General features: G+C 35.2%; 2 protein-coding genes across 2 annotated transcripts; one reads left to right on the forward strand and one right to left on the reverse strand.

Moving 5' to 3' along the window:
* Positions 1–5,558: 5,558 nt before the first annotated feature.
* On the forward strand, positions 5,559–11,683 carry LOC139861180 (uncharacterized). The gene is made up of 8 exons (XM_071849476.1): positions 5,559–5,838; positions 6,221–6,409; positions 6,488–6,580; positions 6,658–6,840; positions 6,923–7,025; positions 7,140–7,325; positions 8,374–10,541; positions 10,637–11,683. The coding sequence occupies exons 1-8, from the start codon at positions 5,617–5,619 to the stop codon at positions 11,219–11,221; spliced, it is 3,729 nt and encodes a 1,242-aa protein (XP_071705577.1). The 5' UTR covers positions 5,559–5,616; the 3' UTR covers positions 11,222–11,683.
* A 3,440-nt stretch (positions 11,684–15,123) lies between these two features.
* LOC139861400 (DEAD-box ATP-dependent RNA helicase 31-like) lies at positions 15,124–19,378 on the reverse strand. Its single transcript, XM_071849785.1, has 10 exons — positions 18,385–19,378; positions 18,124–18,230; positions 17,707–17,762; positions 17,392–17,616; positions 16,729–16,935; positions 16,545–16,631; positions 16,356–16,451; positions 16,057–16,272; positions 15,577–15,759; positions 15,124–15,501 (listed from the first exon to the last, which is right to left on the reverse strand). The coding sequence occupies exons 1-10, from the start codon at positions 19,230–19,232 to the stop codon at positions 15,274–15,276; spliced, it is 2,253 nt and encodes a 750-aa protein (XP_071705886.1). The 5' UTR covers positions 19,233–19,378; the 3' UTR covers positions 15,124–15,273.
* Between the last annotated feature and the right edge of the window lie 584 nt (positions 19,379–19,962).

Genomic DNA, 19,962 nt, shown 5'->3' on the forward strand with positions numbered 1-19,962 from the left:
ATAAACCCAAAACACCAAACCCTAAACCCTAAACTCTAAACCGTTCGTGTTAAAAACTCAATCTAAATCCTAAATCTAAACCCTAAATCTAAACATTAAACCCTAAATTTCTAAACCCTAATATATAAACCCTATAAACCCTCATATCTAAACCTCAATAGCTAAAACCTCAACATGCGCTCGAAAAACACGATAATTGTTATATATTACTTCTTCGAGCGTTTTCCCGCCAAAATAAAAACATTTATCACAAAGTGTCTCTACTAAATGTTCATATTTTCATCCCATCTATAATGTTCGTGAACAAAGTTTTTTCAAAAAATGAAAGAAAAAAAATGTGTTTGCTTCCCCCCGATTGGTTACTTCCCTCTTGATCCTACCACTATATATATATATATATATATATATATATATATATATATATATATATATATATATATATATATATATATATATATATATATATATATATAGCCAAAAGTTCAAACGAGAACCATAAAAAGGCGAGAACTGCGAGCACTTTTGATTTATAAAGATTTTTACATGTAACTAGATTGAATCACACATAAACCTTGATGAAGAGTATGAATGAACATAAAATAGTTGAAAAACACTTATATTTTACTTATATAATTAAATATATAGTTTCTCGTTCACATGTGCATATTTGTTTCTGAACATGTGAACAGTTTCATATAATTAACAATTTAACATGTAATTTGAGCTAATGAACATATGTTTGTTAATGATATGTGCATTTATTAACATCTGCATGTAATTTGTTGAATTTAAACGCATAAAAACTATTAAATTAAATAGTTCTCGTAGTTCTCACCTTTTTAGTGGTTCTCGTTTGAACCTGCCCACACACACACACACACACATATATATATATATATATATATATATATATATATATATATATATATATATATACATATATATATATATATAATGGTGAGAACATTCTTATTTTATATAATGGTGAGAACACTTCCTAGCCACACATTTTTTAGTCAATACAAAAATTACAAAAATTCAAATGAAGGGTACAAAAGGAAATTATTCCCTCTTGATGTGCCTTAAATATCTCTTCTATCTAAAATGTATAAGTTTCCATCCAAAATATATACTCCGTATGAACATATTAATTAATTATTACTGCTTAATCATCAATATTAATATCTAATATCATTTCTCAAAAACATTCATTTTTATCCTCTTTTATTTTACGAGTTAATTACTTGTTTTTCTCAAAACTTTTACACAACCATCAGAAGTTAATATTTATGTTGCATCCGTAACAAACTCATTTTTACACATAAAAATTGTTTTGAGCATAAAGTTTAGAGACGTTGCATCCATATCCCGAAGATGAACCATCTGTAACAACTCATTTTTTACGCATGAACATTGTTGTATGCATAAAGTTTAGAGACGTTCATCCATATCCCGTTGTATCCGTATCTCGTTGCATCCATACCCCGATGATAAATCATCCGTAAAACTCATTTTTACACATGAAGATTCTTAAAGATCCTGAAATTCATCTAGTCATTCTAGAGGATGAAGATCAAAAATTAAATTTAAAAGCATTTGAATTTTTGATGCACACCTAAATGATAAAATTATTCTTTCTGTTATTTAAATTGTTAAAACACCAAACAATACAACATTGTTGCAGACATCATCCATCTCATTATTGATTTTGATTGATATATACACTAAAAAAGGATGTTGAATATTTTTCATGGATGCAAATATCATTTGTTCGAAGCTGGATAGGAACCATATTATTAATTAATGGGTTTATAAATGAGTTGCAACCATAATAATTTTGATATTAAATACAGAAAAAAGGGATGAAATGGAACGTGAGTTTTGGACGGTTACAAATTCACACGAATAATTAGGAGCATAAATGACAAATACACCCTTTCTTCCTTCCTCATCCATATGAAATAATTTAAATTTAAAATAATAATAATAATCTAATATCTAGTGGCTAAGAAGTGTTCTCACCAAAATTTAAAGTGAGAACATTCTCATATGATTGCATTTCTATATATATATATATATATATATATATATATATATATATATATATATATATATATATATATATATATATATATTTATTTTCTTGTATGCATCCCATTTATTTTTGGCATATATGAAAAGCAATGTCTAATTAAACATAATGATAAAATATGCATTTAACTATATACTTCGTTGCATCAAAATAATAATATTCGTAGTATGATGTTTAACTTTTATCTGATTAAATGGTAAAATATATTACGGAGTATGATTGTTTAAATGAAAAGAGGATGCTGGTGAACCTATTAGGGTGGGATACGCCTAAATTTCAGTTGATGGACAAATACCTTTATACCCTTTTCAATGTATATTAAATGAATGGTTAGGAAGTGTTATCATCAAATTCTAAAATGAGAATGTTCTTATGGAAACAACACTACCCTATATATATATATATATATATATATATATATATATATATATATATATATATATATATATATATATATATATATATATATATATATATATATATATATATATATATATATATTAAATTTGTAGTTTTTTTAAAGGTAAACAACAAAAAAAAAAATAGCATTCAAATATAAATAGTATTGAAAAAAATCATGACTCCATTAAGTTTAGTTTCTGGAATCGCCAATATTGATTCCATGTGTCAAGCTCCATATGTATCATATATAAGTTCCATTACTTTCCATCAGCACATGATCCATTGGTATGGGCCTTGCATTTAACCATACGTAGGCCCAATAAGATGTATAGGTTAGGGTTCTATATAATGTATTAAATTATTAATTATTAATTAACATGATCCAACATTTTTTCTAACAACGAGTTATTAACATGATTCAACATTAAATTTTTTATAACAGGAATATGCATTAAAATTAGCAAGACACTATAAAAAAATTACAAACAAGAAAAAAGATTTTGCATAAAGCTTTGTAATTTAATCTAGAATTTTTATAACGACTAGACAACCAATCAAATATAAGAATAATGCAATCTATAATGTGACATTTTTGAAGTTTTGATTCGCGAAAGATCAACTCGTTTTTGAACCTCCATATAATCTAGAGAGAATCAAGAATAATCACTTTTATAGTTATCTTCTTGAAACAATGCAGAGCTATGTTCTGTTCCAATCCCATAATTTATTAACATTATTCCATTTTAGAAGGTCATATAGTCCATTCACATGGTCAACTATGGCCAGATTTGAGAAGCTAATTGGCACTCCACAAAGACATAAGAAACATTTCTTTAACACTGATTATAGGCCGATCATAGGACATGTCTGTTTTATTTCCAACAGTAGCCCTATTAAAAATAATAACATTATTCTAAAATCACATTATATGTTTTTCGTATTTTTAATCAACTAACCTTTATAGTTAATTAGTCAATTAATCACTACGTATTTTCTCCATTTATGTTTTATTCTATTTTCAATTTCTATTCCTACTATCGGATATTAAATAATAATATTATTATATATATTATTAATTAATAATTTTGTAACTTAGTTCACAAAAAATATTTATTCACTTATAATTAATAATTAATGGTTAATTAATATTACTGGTTAGTTAACAATAATAATCATTAATTAATAATTATGAAGAATAATATTAATTAATATTAATAATCATAATTCATAATCAATAATTAAAATAAGAAAATAAAATGTATTTGCAAAAATAAATCTATAGTTGAAATTCAAAATAGTTGTAGAAAAATAGGAGATCGATAAAAATGACATCATCATTCAAATCAGTGGCAAAGTTGTCATCCTAACAATTCATTTAGTAGTTAAGATTGAATATAGTTATCTAATTTTTTCTTTCTTTTATTTGAGAATTTAGATTCGATTAAAAACAATTTTAACAACAACAATAATTTAATATATAATAACACCATAGCGAGAAACTAGGAAAGCAAAATCATGATTACAATATTTCTAATTAATATTACATTTTCCTCTACTATGTAAGCAAATAAAATACGTATTATATATAGTATAAAATAAAAGAGATTTCTTCATCGGATAAAAAGAAAAATTGACACTATTATGTAGTTTGCAAAGATACCAACGAGTAACTGCAATAACAACGAATAATCCGTTCTTCGTATCACGAGCTATATGTTAATTCTCGAACCAGGCTATCCATTCAGACCAAACGATAAAGAGAGACATATGTATCCCTATCAAAACCATGTGCCAAAGGTCACGTGCTATGCCACGGTTAAACATAACATGATGGATGCATTCTACTCGATGTTCGCATAACACAAACCCAATCTTCTTAATTTCCATACCATGACCTGAAAGATTGAGATGAGATGAGTGGGTAAACAATCCAACGCCAAACGCTATATAAAATGTTGAGATGAGTGAGTAAACAATCCAACGCCAAACGCTATATAAAATGTTGAATTTATGAGGAATGATTTTTTTTCCAAAGAGTAAGAGTCAAAAGTAAAAGATGACCGTCTATGTAACTTCGTGTGCATCTAACACCATTGTATAATATTTATTAATCACTGATTAAATTAGATTTATTAATCAGTGAAATGAGATTTGTTAGACTCACATAATATTTTAAAAAATGTGAAAATTGTTATTTATTAATCCTTACTTTTTCGGTTTTCCTCCTCATATGATTTGAACTATTACCCTATCCGTCTTTAAATTATTGTCTAGTATTCATTTTAGCATCTTTCAAATTAATTATCCACTTTATAAATAAAAAAAATATGAAGATTAAGTTTTATTATGCACTTAATGTATTTGGATAAAATTAAATGAGAAAGAAAAAGTTACGGTAAAACTGGAAAGTAAACAGAAATTACACTAATTTTATCAAATTTTCTAAGGGCAAATTTTTCGGTAAATTTGGCGTACTATTTCTAAAAAGCAAATTCTCAAATTTTTATCATCAAAATACCATCACTTCCCATATTTACCATTTTAAATTTCACACAATACAATTTTTTTAAAAAAAAAAAAAAAAAAAAAAAAAACCAGAACTTCGCAACGTTAATCTGTATCAACATATCCAATTTTACCAACACAAAGCAAAAAAACCCCAAATTGGCGCTCTCACCAAACACACATACACACACAAATACGTACACGCACTCTATCTCTTCAACCTTTTACGATTCTCTACTTATTATATAACCCTAATTTAATTTTTTTCCAAATTTTAATTTTCATCTTCGTTGATTTACCAAATTCATTACTGCCTAATTTAACTCCTTTCGAAATTAGGGTTTTTGTTGACGATTAATTCACCGATCTTTTCAACTTCCGTTCCTAGGGTTTGCGTTTGACAATATTTTGCCCTAATTAAAGTTCACACCTTTACTCTAATCTCCATCATCCGTTCGTTTGATCTGAAATCTGTTATCTATATACTTAGTTTGAACTAAATTGATTCTGTTTTTGTTTTGAGTAGGTTGAAGTATTAGTGTAGTGTAGTAGCATATATATAGATATATTTTCATTTTTATAGATAATATATATATAATATAATTGGACTGTATTGCATGGGTGACCATGAGGATTGGTCACATGGCTTGTTGCCAAATGGGCTATTGCCCAATGCTGGTCCATTGTTAGAAAATTTAGATTCAGTTAGATGGTTAAAGGCTGAAGAAAGAACTGCAGAGCTTATTGCTTGCATTCAGCCTAGTCAGCCGTCTGAAGAAAGAAGAAATGCTGTTGCTGATTATGTTCAAAGGCTTATTATGCAGTGCTTTCCATGTCAGGTGAATACTTTTTACACATAAACTTTTAAGATTTTTCTGATGTTATTATGTGTGTTCTGTGAATGTGAATAACCATGCCTAAGTCCAGTTTAATGTAGAATGTTTTTTTGAAATGGAGGAGTATGTTCTGATGTATTATCGTAGTTGTGTATAGCATGAATTTGAGGTTCCTACAGAATCATGAAGTGCAACTGATGTTATACTTGTACTTATGTTAAAGGGTTTTTTGTGTTCTGTTATGCATTGTTGCCTTTTTTTTTGGTTATGACACCTTATCTTTTAATTTCATGCCATAAAAAGTTAAAAGCTTTTGCACGATAAGTTCATTCAAAGTGTTACTTCTGTAGTAATTTGTGCTATTTGTATTACTTTTTTGTTGCAGGTGTTTACATTCGGATCTGTACCCCTTAAAACGTATCTACCTGATGGAGATATTGACTTAACGGCATTCAGTGACAATCCGAATTTAAAAGACTCGTGGGCTACTGAGGTTCGTGATCTGTTGGAGACTGAGGAGAAAAACGAGAATGCAGAATTTCGTGTGAAGGAGGTTCAGTACATTCAAGCAGAAGTATGTTACAGTTTAGCTTCTATCTTCAGTGTATAGATTTTATTTTATCAATATTAACAGTTGATGTTGAAAATGCAGGTGAAGATTATAAAGTGTCTTGTTGAGAACATTGTGGTTGATATATCCTTTAATCAACTTGGAGGATTGTGCACCCTTTGCTTTCTTGAGGAGGTTAGTATAACAATCATATTGATATTGACAAATGTTATAACGTTTGTGCTGTTATATTGAAATTTTTTGCATTGCAGGTTGATAATTTAATAAACCAGAATCATTTATTTAAGCGTAGCATTATCCTGATAAAAGCATGGTGTTATTATGAGAGCCGAATACTTGGTGCTCATCATGGTCTCATATCAACTTATGCCCTTGAGACTTTGGTTCTTTACATTTTCCATGTTTTCAACAATTCTTTTGCAGGCCCTCTTGAGGTTGGTTAAATAAATAAAAATCATTTTATGTTCGATACCAGAGTCTGTTTTTAACATTTGAATGATCTCAATGTGTTTGCAGGTCCTTTATCGTTTTCTGGAGTTTTTTAGTAATTTCGACTGGGAAAACTTTTGTGTTAGCTTATGGGGACCTGTTCCAATAAGCTCACTGCCAGATGTGACCGGTAATAACGTGTGATGTTTTATCTACTTAATAATACAGGGATAGGTCTAGGTAATGTTGTATTTTCTTTTGGTGACGTTAATTTGTATTTTTGTTTTCTAAATTAAAATTGTAGCGGAACCTCCTCGTAAGGACAGTGGAGAGTTGCTGCTCAACAAAGTATTTCTTGATGCTTGTAGCTCGGTGTATGCGGTGTTCCCTAGTGGTCAGGATAACCAAGGCCAACCGTTTGTATCCAAACATTTTAATGTTATTGATCCTTTGCGTGTCAGCAACAATCTGGGACGTAGTGTCAGTAAAGGTACTTTTACTTCTTTTAGAGTTATCAAAACATTATGAATAGCATATCGTTTTATTAACAACTGTGTTTAGTTTCATTAGAATCTATTATTATAATTATTGCTAGATTAAACCCACAAATTTTAATTCCTAACCGATATCAATGATACCCCTACACTTTGTATAAAAATCTCAGTTTCTTCATATTAATATTAAATATTTTCATGTTTTGAAGAAGAAAAGCGTAAATCTTTGTAACTGGTATTGGTATAAGCTACATAAAAAGATTACCTGCGCAAAAACGTTACATCTATTAGCATGAATAATGCAACTGGCTTTGGATACGTCTTTTCATTCTATCGTAGTGTACATCTAAACTAGAACATTGAACAACCAAGATGAATGAAGTCTCAAACTACAAAATGAAGTAATCAATAGGGTAAAATTATCAACAACTAGTTAATAGATTGAAGGGTGATGAGTTGTTATTAGCAGCAGATCACCATGGTACATAGCTGAGAGGATTTAGGCCAAATATGATTTAGCCAGTATTTATTCGATTAGAGGGGATATCGAGAAAATGCTTATAAATGAATATGGTGTTGATGCTTGATAACGATCACGACATAACAATATGCTTCTGTATTGGGGAGCTAGGAAAATTTATTTTATCCTACCCTGCATTACTCGGTCTCACCTATAGGTGATCTTTTCACAGCTCATTTAGACTGGTTAATAATTTGTTCCAAAGATCCCTGATATTCGAATCGAATAAAGGATTAATATGACTCGATGCTATGCTACTGGGACCATATTGCCAGGTCTATTCTGATCATCATATATCAGAAAGATGATCTATGGTGACACTACTTCACAGAAATAATAGTCGTATATGTGCTGCACACGTTTAAATTGAGTCGATATTTCATTTTCGTAGTAGTTCGTTGCATGGTTATGAGAAACAAGTAAATGAAAATTTTTTATATTTCACCAGTTTGCAAGTAGATAGTAGATATATAACATCTCTACAAGTGAGTGTAAATTGATGTTGTATGTGTTTTTCTTTGTAGGTAATTTTTTCAGGATCCGCAGTGCATTTGCTTTTGGGGCGAAAAGGCTGGCAAGATTACTAGATTGCCCTCAGGAAAATCTAGTTGCTGAAGTAAATCAGTTTTTTACAAATACGTGGGACCGGCATGGGAGTGGCATCCGGCCAGATGCACCTGGTATCGATTTACTGCATAGCAATTTGCCAATTCCCGAAAATCGACCTACCATCGATATTCTAAAAATCAATTCAACTGGCAAAAAGTTCAAGGAGTTTATCGGTCGTGAAAATGAATACGAAGACACTCGTACCCGTAATTCGACCCGTCAACACGGTAATAATAATAATAATCAGTTAGAAAGTAAGGTCAAGATTGGTGATTCTACTGCAGCTCGTGGCAAGCAAAAACAAAAGGGTCAACTGAACTTGACCCGCGGACAAAAGAATCTGATATCGAGTATATTGACCAACGACGTTCAACGGTCTCCGTTTGCTAGAACACAATCGAGTCCTGAACTGACAAATGATGTACCGACTCAAGGTAGACCTAACCGGGCAACCGAAAGTGGAAAAAATCAGCAGTTCAATAGGAGTAAGAATGAACCTGATGTACCTAACGGTCCTGTTGATTCTAATAACGGGTCAAATTCGGGTCAATATGAAGAGGTATCATCTTCTAGTGTTGGACCACAAGTGATGATGCGTCAAGAAGAACAAGATCTTGTAAACCTAATGGCATCTTCTGGGCTTCACGGGTTCAATGGTCAAGTTCATATGCCGATTGGCCATTTACCGTTTCCGTTATCACCGTCTTTTTTGGCGGGAATGGGATACACGCATAGGAATTTTCCAGGGTTTCCCGCTAATGTTCCTATGATGGATCCTAGATTTTCGGGAATGCAGTTCCCGCAAGGTTTCGTTCCACATTATTTTACTGGGCATGGGTTGACTTCAAACTCCGAAGATTTGACCTCAGTCGACCCGGTCAATGAAAATTTAAATTCTGTAGAACAAGTTGATGCTGACCTTGAACAAGTTGTTGAGAACGCTAGTGGGTTTGAAACCAAGAGAGTAAAATCTGAAATTTCGGTATCAGATGATAGTAAACGTTTGTCTGCTGGGTTAAATTATGTTCCTCCGCCACGGCGTGTAGGTGGTTCGGGTGGTCTAGTGAGAAGTCAACAAAAGTCTAACAAGGAAAAACGTGGGCCATTGAGGGTTGTTGATGATAGAGTAAACGATCCTATCTCCGATGAACGAACTACAAGTTCAAGATTATCATCTGCTGCTCATAGTCGTAGTAATTCACTTAAAAGTAAAACCTCTTCTGAAAGTTCCTGGGATGAGAAGTCAACAGTCAACAAGTCAATGAAGGAAAAACGAGGGAAAAAACCCGCCGTCTCTGCCGAGTCATCAAGTGGATATGTCAAAGGGAAGACCATGTTTGAAAGTCAATCTTCACACCAGTCTGTAGATGATGATCTGGACTCTGTTCGTCCACCGAGTATGGGTTCCGACACAACGGACCGATCCTTAGGACCACAGTCTGTTCCAAGACCTCATATGCCTGGTTATGAACCTAGTGGGTCTGACCCGTTGGTCCCTATGGGTCCAATGATTATAGGCCCTAATTCTACACAACAAATGACATTTTACCCCACTGGACCACCGGTTCCATTCCTAACAATGCTTCCGTATTACAACGTACCATCTCAACCCGGACCGTCTGACCCATCAAGTAGTCATTTTGCTGCCGAGGATGGTTTAGAAAACGGTGATCTCGGTCAAAACGTGCATGCTGAGCTGTCACGTGACGTGAGTCCCGACTCGTTTAGAGTGGCGCTGGATGAGCGCAAGCCGGATATACTTAATAGTGACTTTGCTAGCCATTGGCAGAATCTTCAGTTTGGTCGGTATTGTCAGAGTCCACATCAGCATGGGCCCACAGTTTATCCTTCACCTCTTATGGTACCACCTACTTATTTACAGGGTCGTGTCCCATGGGATGGACCTGGAAGACCTGTTCCAAATATGAATTATGTGACCCAGTTCATGAATTATGGACCTAGGTTTGTTCCCGTTGCTGCACCGGTTCAGTCCGTTTCTAATAGACCTCCTAATGTATACCAGCATTACGTGGAAGAAATCCCGAGATATCGTAGTGGGACCGGGACTTACTTACCTAATATTGTAAGTCAATCTATTTGTGACAGTTTTTTTTTTTTCATTCCAGTCTTGAGTTACGTCCGGTTTTTTAATATTTATTTTTATTGTCAATTTTTCAGAAGGTTGCAGCTAGGGACCGGCAATCGTCGGGCCCACGAAGGGGGAATTACAATCATGATAGAAGTGATAATAACTATACTGATAGAGAAGGCAACTGGAATGGTAATTCGAAGTCACGGGGTTCGGGTCGCAATCACCGAAATCATCATATGGATAAATCAACATTGAGGATGGATCGTAACGAGGGTCGGTCTGATAGATCAACGGGTTCATACAGACATGATTCATATGCTACATACCAATCCCAAAATGGTTCATTGCATCATCCTAGCAGCTCTAGTCAAACGGGTCAAGCGAATGTGGCTTATGGCATGTATTCAAACCCTGGTGGACCGTCATCAAATGGTTCAACCATGATGATGATGTATCCGTATGATCATAACACGGGTTTTACTTCACATAATGAACAGCAGGTTGAGTTTGGGTCGTTGGGTCAAGTGGGCTTCTCTAGTGTGAATGAGCAGCAGCAGCAAGCCCAGTATAATGAGGGAAATCGAACAAGGGGCCCATTTGAGGAACATGGGTTATATACACGGTCTTCACCACCAGATCGGCCATCTTCTTCATCACATCATCAAAGGTAAATCAGCTTTTATCTGTAGAAGTTGGAAAGTTTGTTGACAGTAGAGTATGAAGGTTTGATTATATGAATCTGGCACAAACATCAAGATTTTGAGCACGAAGACATAAAGCGGAGGAATATCACGGTCAAAGGGCACGGACTCGAATCTTTTTGTTATTGGATTACCGAAACGTGGTTGTGGAAACTAACGGAGTTGGTGTTCTACATCGACAGCTGGGTTTAGGTGTTGTGAATGGTGCTATGTTGTTTCCATTTTTGGTTTTTGTATCGCGTTGTTGGCATTTAGAGGTCGATGACATGTAACTCTTATTCCAGGTACACGAATGAATGTTATGTGAGATGTAGAACTTTTTAGGCATCCACCATGTTTGTTATACATGTTTTGCTTGACTGAGCATATTAGTACGGAAGATAGCTTTGTACTAATTTTCCTGGAATTTGTATTATTTATAAATTTTATCAATGATGATAGAAAAATCAAATGAAGATTTAGTTTAGAGTTAATCACTTGTTGCATGAGGATTTACCTAGGAGTTGCTCGTAATACTTATTCCAAGTGCTTACTTATTGTCTTAGAATTTGTATTAGCTTGTGGCTTGTGTAGCTAGGTCCGTTGCGCTGATTTGTGGTTTGTAGGCGAGGCTTAGTTATAGATAGTTCATCTTTTGTGTATCTCCGTAGCTTTTTAGGTACGAGCCTTCGATTCCTGCTTTTGTAACTTCCGTTTGGTGACGTTTTCTGTTTGAAAACGTCTCGGTTTCTGTAATGAGCATTCGTATTTTTAGAAAAAAGATAGGTTCGTTCCCTTTCATGGGTTGGAAAGGCCGATGTTTTCATTTGGCGGTAGCCGGTAGGTTGATTATGATTAATGCGGACCTATCAATCCTATCGTTAGACTACATGGCATTGTACAAATCTTCGGTTTCGGTTATAACTCAATTAGAAGGATTGCGTAGGAATTTCCTATGGGGTGGTGATTCCTCCAAAAAAATTATACTTAATCAAATGGTCCACGGTTTGCAAACCCAAAGAAAATGGGGGACTAAGTGTTATCCCGTCACGTTGAACCTTGTTTGTTAGCAAGATGGTAAAGTTATTGATTTCGTTTCATTCACGGGAGCCAGAATCAGGTCTGGAATTTGCATATTCAATCACCTCTTGCAGAGTTCGACAACAGATAGTCAGCGTCCTTACAGCCGAGCTGGCTGCTTTCCCCTTTAACGCTGGTACATATGATTATGTTGTATGGGTTCCATCTCCCACTTAATCAATATACTGTAGGTGATGGGTTGCGTATGATGCTTCATGTTGATAGTTCCCTTTGCCCAGATTGGTCAAACTTTGTTTTGAAGAATTTATTTCCTTCTAAACTGGTGTTATTCCATTGGTTATGTTTGCAAGGTTGGATCGAGGGTGGATCTACTTTAGGTCCACTGGTTGCACGGGACACCACTGGACACCACTGAAATACGTTATGTAGTGGAAATCTTTTGGATTTTTAACTAGTGACACCACTGGATAGTGTACATTTTTTTTAGTGACACAATTGAAATAAGACATCTAGTAGAAATTTATTTGGGGTTTTAACCTGTGACTACCAATCATAGATCCGCCACTGGTTGTATCCCTGTGAAGTCAGTGTTAAGGAGGCTTATGATCATTCCTCATGGGCAAATGGTCTAATGCAGGTGGTGCCGAGGTGAAGAAGAATCTGTTAATCACCTATTACTGCTCCTCTAGTGTTTGGCGCGTGTTGTTTATATGGTGGATTTAAAGCTGGGTCATGCCGGCTACGATTCAAGAAAACTCTAGATACTAGTTTCGTGGCATGGGCGTAAAGGACGGCTAGAAACAAGGCTTTGTTCAACGGTGAATTTTTGTGTTGGTCCAACACCATCTCGAGCATCAAGTCTAAAGTTTTCTTTCGGGCCGTTAGTTCACAAGCTCACGTTTGGGAGCAAAACCCGTGGATTTTAATACGCTATGCCTAGCTGCTATTCCATTCGATCCCGAAGCTTATATGTTTGGGAGCAAAATCAAATAGATGAATTTTCATTTATTTATATATTGGTTTGTTTTCCGGGAAAAAAGGTTCTTCTTGGAAACTCTTTATGATGGGTGTTGTAATTTTTGTTCGAAGAGCAGAGTATTTTATTAAATAAAAAAAACTAGTGAGACGCTAGAAAATTAAGAGTATAAGGTTACAAAAATTACAAAGAATACAAAAGAGACTGCAATCACATTGTCCAGTTACATCTCCTCTTATGAAATCTAAACAACCAGTTGAACCCGGTAACAACAATACTGTCGAAGACGAGACCTTTACGAAATAAGTTCTCTTTAGAAATAATGCTATTTCGTAGCCTCCAAATATTCCAAAGCGTAGAATGGATAATGATCCTCACAATGAGCCTCTGATTCTCCGAAATTGGAATAGGAACTCCATCAATCTATGCCCATAGGTTATCCATCGATGACCCAGAAGGTATTGAAAGATTAGTCCATTTACTAATCTTGGCCCAAATTTCCTTACTAGTATTACATTGAATAAACAGGTGCAATTGTTCTTCCAAAGGGAGATTACAAAATCAACATGAGGAATAATCAAGATCCAACCTACGATCAAGCTAATTTAGTTTTGTCGCAAGTCTATAAACCATAACACGCCAAATGAAAACGTTAATCTTAATGGGCACAAACTTACACCAAAAAGTAGGTCAAGAAGACGTGGAAATTTTGTAGCTAAAGGTACCCCATCAGCCCAAGGATCGAACCAGAAAGAGGCGCTGGACCCGTTGCCGATGTGCAACTTTAACAGGGAGGGGTCAATATAATTCTTATTATGTAGCATATCGACTGTACGACATATAGAAGACCAAGTACCTTTAAAAGGCATCACTTTATTCTCAGACTTAATTGTCAGAGGCCTTGAATTTTTCCATGAAAAACTTTAAGGCCTCGTGTGACTCACGGAATTCGATGAGATTCTAGCGGAATTGGAATTGAATTTTGACACACACTGTGTCTAGATTCAATTCCAATTCTGCCGGAATCTCAATGGATTCCGTGAGCCAAACGGGCCTTAAGAACACTTCCTTTACAAGAGAAGGGTTGGTAACCCAAATGCTATCTGCCATTACACCAACGAATTGTAACATTTTTCTTTTACGATAAATTTCCGAGTGAAAGTATGCGGAGTTTTCATCCCCTAAACAGTGGACAATTTTCCCACATTCAATAAGTTGTTCGTGAAAATATCTTCCCCTTCATCTCTAGAATACTGCTCACTAGCAATAGGAGAATGGAACCGCATACCGTTAAATCCTGGAGGTTTTAAGATAAGGATGAATTAGGTGATTCTTGTTTCTTGCTATTATTACTAACTTCCTTTTCAACTTTTGAAAATATACTTTCGGCCACAAACGTGTTATCACTAAAATCCACAGGCTCAACAATATCATTAACAAATTTGTCCACATTATTAACCTCATGAACTGGAGGCGGGCTGTTATGTTCCATATCCGTTTATTAACCTTGTGTTGTAGCTCATGTGGTAGTGACATTTCTCTCTTAAAGAGAGGTTAGGAGTTCGACCCGTGGGGTGCAGCATTGCACACAAGGTTGCCCATTTTGGCCTTTACCCTTGAATTCCACCCAAGGGTGCCTTCCGCACATAGCATTGCGGGGGCAAGTGGAGGAGGGGGTTTTTTTTACAGCCCATACCCTCGGATTGGGCCGGGTTTTCTCACCATATGCCATGTAATTTTACAACGTACCTTGTCCGTTTGTTTTATGATATTGTTTAACAAGTTAACAATTCAAAAACATAAAACGTTACAATCTGAGCAAATATATGCATTTTGTTACTTTGTGAGACTAACAGACAAAAGCTGATCAACAACAGAAAAGAAAACAAAACTTCATTGATCAACTCAAATAAATATCATCAGGTGTGCCAATAATCTATTACAATATTCTTTGTCCTAGAGGAGGCTTACAAAACAATATACCAGTAGCCCAACTTTTCAGGGTAAGCCAACTGGTTCATCAGTTTCATTTAGAGCGCAAACCCGGTACATTCTTTAGCCCCATTTTACCAAGAACAAGTTTCGGTATTGCAGGTGGATTATCGAGCCCCATACTTCGGCTGAACTCGTTTGCAAGCTCCACAAGACGATATTTATCCTTACCAATAGTCTTGTTCGAGTTATAGTACCCAAGCCATGCCTGATATGCAGATTCTTTGTTTTTCATCTCTACATTACACAATGCCTTCTCCACCTGTACATTACACCAAAGTCAAATCTTGACTCGTAAATGTCAAAATTAATAAAATTTGAGAACCAAATAATCAACCTTCTTCTTTGTGTCGGTATCTATCAAAGGTGACTCGGCTTTGGAAAGCGGTAAATCTTTTAGGGTAGACAAAAAGAATTGTTCCCAGGGTGCTAGCAGTAGTATCCCTTGACCTTCTTTTCCTTTACGCCCCGTTCTTCCAAGCCGATGAATGTATTGAGCTTTATCAGATGGAAGACCAACCTGTACGAATTGGGCGGGTAGTGGTTCGGGTCAGATAACCAATTTTCGCTATAAATGTTAGTAGAAAGCAAGGTTGCTAAAATCGCTACTCGGGGAATACTCGGTCGGGACTTGTTACTAAGTAATCGAAAACTCAGAGAGTACTCGGATGTTGACCAAGTTTGACTTTAACCGACTTTGACCAAGTTTGACTTTAACCGATTTTGACCAACTTTGACTTTGACAGAGTTTCCGAGTAATCCCGTGTTTTGACCTATTGACCGAGTATCCCAGAGTTTGACTGAGCGAACATGATACCTGAATAACAAGTGTTACATCTGGATAATCGACACCACGTGCAGACACATCAGACGTTACCAAAATAAGACCCTTTGACTTTCTAAACTCGTCTGAAACCCGAGTCCTATAGCTCTGTGGCTTTCTTGAATGAATTTCTCGAACATTTAGCTTCAGTTCACCAAGTAGGTCAGCAATGAGTTTTGTGACCATTGCAGTAGTACAAAATACAAGAACCTGCATATACCACCATTTTATAATTGATCATAACAGTCGGTCAAAATGCATCATCATCAAGATAAAAGCTCGAGAATTTAGACCTTGTAGTCAGTATCATCTGCAATATGATCTCTCAAGAGAGCATACAATATTGAAAATTGCTTGTCCAGCGGAGCAACTAAATGCGTTTGTTGAACCTACCGACAAGGTAGATGTCAATGACCACAAAACATATAACTAATAAACTAAATCTATAACAAACATTTTATAGAAGCAGTTAAACAATATACCTGCGTGTGCGTTTCTTCACTGCCCTCTCGTACGGTGTTAACATACTCATGATCCCGTTTTAAAGCAATGTGACAAATTTGACGAACCTTCATATTCATATACAATTCTTAAAAGAGTATAACTTGAAACTAATGTGACACAAAGTAAACAACATGATTTACCACATAAGAATAAGAAATAAACCTCAGGTGGGACCGTAGCTGAAAATAATAGTGTCTGTCTTTGTTTTGGGACGGCTGCTATGATTTTCTCAATGTCTTTACGAAATCCCATATCCAATAGATGATCGGCTTCGTCGAGAACCAAAACCTTAACGCCCATCAGCCTACTCGCAAATCCCGCAGTATTCTCAATATGATCTTTAAGCCGCCCAGGTGTTGCTACAAGAATCTAAGGGTAGGGGTACGCACACAAATTTAGTACATCTTTTTTTTTTGTAGAATGTAACAGATTTAGGATGCGTCCGATAAAACATAATGATTGACTGCTAAATGGTTCAAAATGTGAATGATTCAAAGGTTCTGATTTGAATTTGGTTCTGAACGAAAGTAACATGTTAGATAATCATTATGAATGAACTTGTATATGATGTCAAATTGATGTTTTAAACTTTTAAATGAATAAATAAAAGAAAATAATTGTTTAACAAGTGTTTTGGATATAATTTAGGGAGAATATTAAAGGAAATGGAGGTGCTGAATGGTTAAGAGAGTACTTCAACATTCAGTACTTCAACATTCAGTGCTAAATCATTCAATTAAGAGGCAAACAAATGCAACCTTATTATAATTCCTTTTTTTGTGCTAATACAAATTGAATTTCAACATCATTTGTGTCGCAGCTAACCTGGCATGGGCTTGCTTGCATACGTTTTTGCTCCAGACCAAGCCGTGTGCCACCAATGACAACTTGAACACCAACAGATGTATGATATTTGATCAATTTATTAGCTTCCATGGCAGCTTGACTTGCAAGCTCTCTAGTAGGGCATATGATCAGAACCTGAATCGGGGGACGCTTCTGATCACGTCCAACGGCCGGCGATTTCACAACAACTTCAATCGACGGCAGCTGATATTAACATATTTTATTAAACATTATTAATCTTTTCAAACATGACCCATTTTTCTAGAAAAAAACACAACTAATAGTAATGTTTACCAAAAATGCAACAGTTTTTCCGGTGCCTGTTCTAGCTTTAGCCAACACATCCTTCCCTGAAGAGTTAAAATGACTAAAATAAGCATCATGTACATCATTCACAGCTCGAATTAACTATTACAAAAATATGAAGGTCCCATTTTGACTTCAAATCAAGATTCTTAACCGATGTAAATTTACACCAAAATTTAGTTTGTTACTTTCGTGATCAATCTTTAATAAGTTATCAGATCTTATTAAATAGTGAATCTCGATGAAAAGGTCCCTTTTTAACCCCAAAGCGATAGTACGACTCTTCTTGAATATGTATGATCTTGCTTATAGAGGTTATTCATATTCATACGAAATGTCACATAAGCAGAATCACCCAACAATTTACACTAATCAAATTTTACATCATCTACAGATGATAAGAACCTTTTAGAATGACAGGGAGTGTTGCTTCCTGTACGACAGTCATCTTCTCGTACCCAGCATCCTTAATTGCTTTCAAAGACAACGGTGAAACTGCACACTCATCAAACCTGCACAATATTCAAATACGTTCACTCCGAAAACTCTACTTTGATCAGCCAAATCTAAAAAATGGTCCCAAATGTACCAACTTCAAAATTATACATACAAAACATATAAAACCAGTCACGTAAAGTATCATACAAAATCTCAGGTAACATTTACCTCTTTTCACTTAAATACGATTCATTTCCATCGGGTGAAATTTTAGGCACATTCGCTACAGCAGGCTTCTCCAATATCTCTCCATCATCAACATCAATATCATCATCATCGTCATCATCATCATCACTAATCAATTCCGTAAACTTACTCATTACATTTTTTCGTCCCACTTCTTCTTCATCTTCATCACTTTCATCAGACACCATCAACCTTCCTCTACTACTCATACTCTTCCCACCTCTTCCACTCTTCGACACAAATCGATCACCATTTTCCCTTTTTCTATCGCGCGTAAAAACCTCCTTCCCTTTACGCACACCGTCAAACGAACGCGCATTTCCCTTATTACTCAAATCTGGCGAAAACGTATCATTCCTTCTCTCAAATTCACCACCACCGCGATCACCTCGAACACAGCCTCTCGAATCACCCCGAAAATTCTCCCTCCTATTTCCAAATTCACTACCATTGGACCGCGATTTCACCCTCGAATCGCTCTCTCGTTTCCTTCTCTTCCAATCATTATCATAATCATGATCATCATTATTATCACTCTCACTATACAATCGAGATTTCTTAAAGGAATCAGATTTCAATTCACTAACCCAATCACTAAGCTCGGCTTCATCTTCAATTAAGCTCTTGGAACCCTTAGTTGAATAAGATTGGGCTGCTGACGTCATTATTAAATTCTGTAACCCTAATTTCTTATTAAATGATGATGATGATTGGTATTTCAGTTTGTGAGGAAATACACGACTGAAAACCTCGTTTCCCCTTGAATTGGATTTCATGATTGATGAATTGAGGAAACGAAGGTGTTGTAGTGAGAAGAACTTGAAGGGCATGCTACGTACACGGTGGAAAAGTGTTGGCCGGAAAATGTGAAATAGCGGCGGAGATTAGGGTTTAGCGACCCTTTGTATTGAATAAAAGGGGTTTAAGAAAAAGGGGTTATAATAAAAGAAAAGTTAAGCGGCATTATTTTGCACGACGAGTGTTGTTGCATTTTAAGAAACTAAAGAAATCACCAAATAAAAGGTTTTGCTAACGAGACTTAGAGCACCAGTGGACTCCCGTCTTCCTCCCGTCGGGACCCTCGTCGCACGTTGCACCACTCTCCCATCCCTTCACATTTGCTCATCCCACCTTGGTCAGTCTCACAGGCGACGCGAATTGAGGCACCGATTTAATAATTAAAAATTAATATAAACATTCTCAACTCACATTCATATACAAAAATAAAAACTGACATAGGTCACCACTCCCCACTTTTTCTGACTCACCAAGTCAAGCCTGACATGCCAAGTGACCTAAGTAACCACTCTCAGTGCTCTTTTTGTCATTAGGGTTAATTTTTTTCATTTGGCGCTAGTTGATTGTGTACTCCTGTAGGTTGTTTGTCTCTTTGTTTCATTGGCTCAGTTGTAGTTTAGATTTGTTGTGTTTGTCTACTTATGTTTTGTGGTGGTTAGACATGACAATTAACATCTAATCCGATTTATATCTATTCGCTTTGAATCCGCCTAAAGCGAATACGAATGATCTAAATGAATGAATGTTGGATCTAAATATGCG

The sequence above is a fragment of the Rutidosis leptorrhynchoides genome, chromosome 8, assembly GCF_046630445.1.
Source record: "Rutidosis leptorrhynchoides isolate AG116_Rl617_1_P2 chromosome 8, CSIRO_AGI_Rlap_v1, whole genome shotgun sequence".
NCBI classification, from domain to species: domain Eukaryota; kingdom Viridiplantae; phylum Streptophyta; class Magnoliopsida; order Asterales; family Asteraceae; genus Rutidosis; species Rutidosis leptorrhynchoides.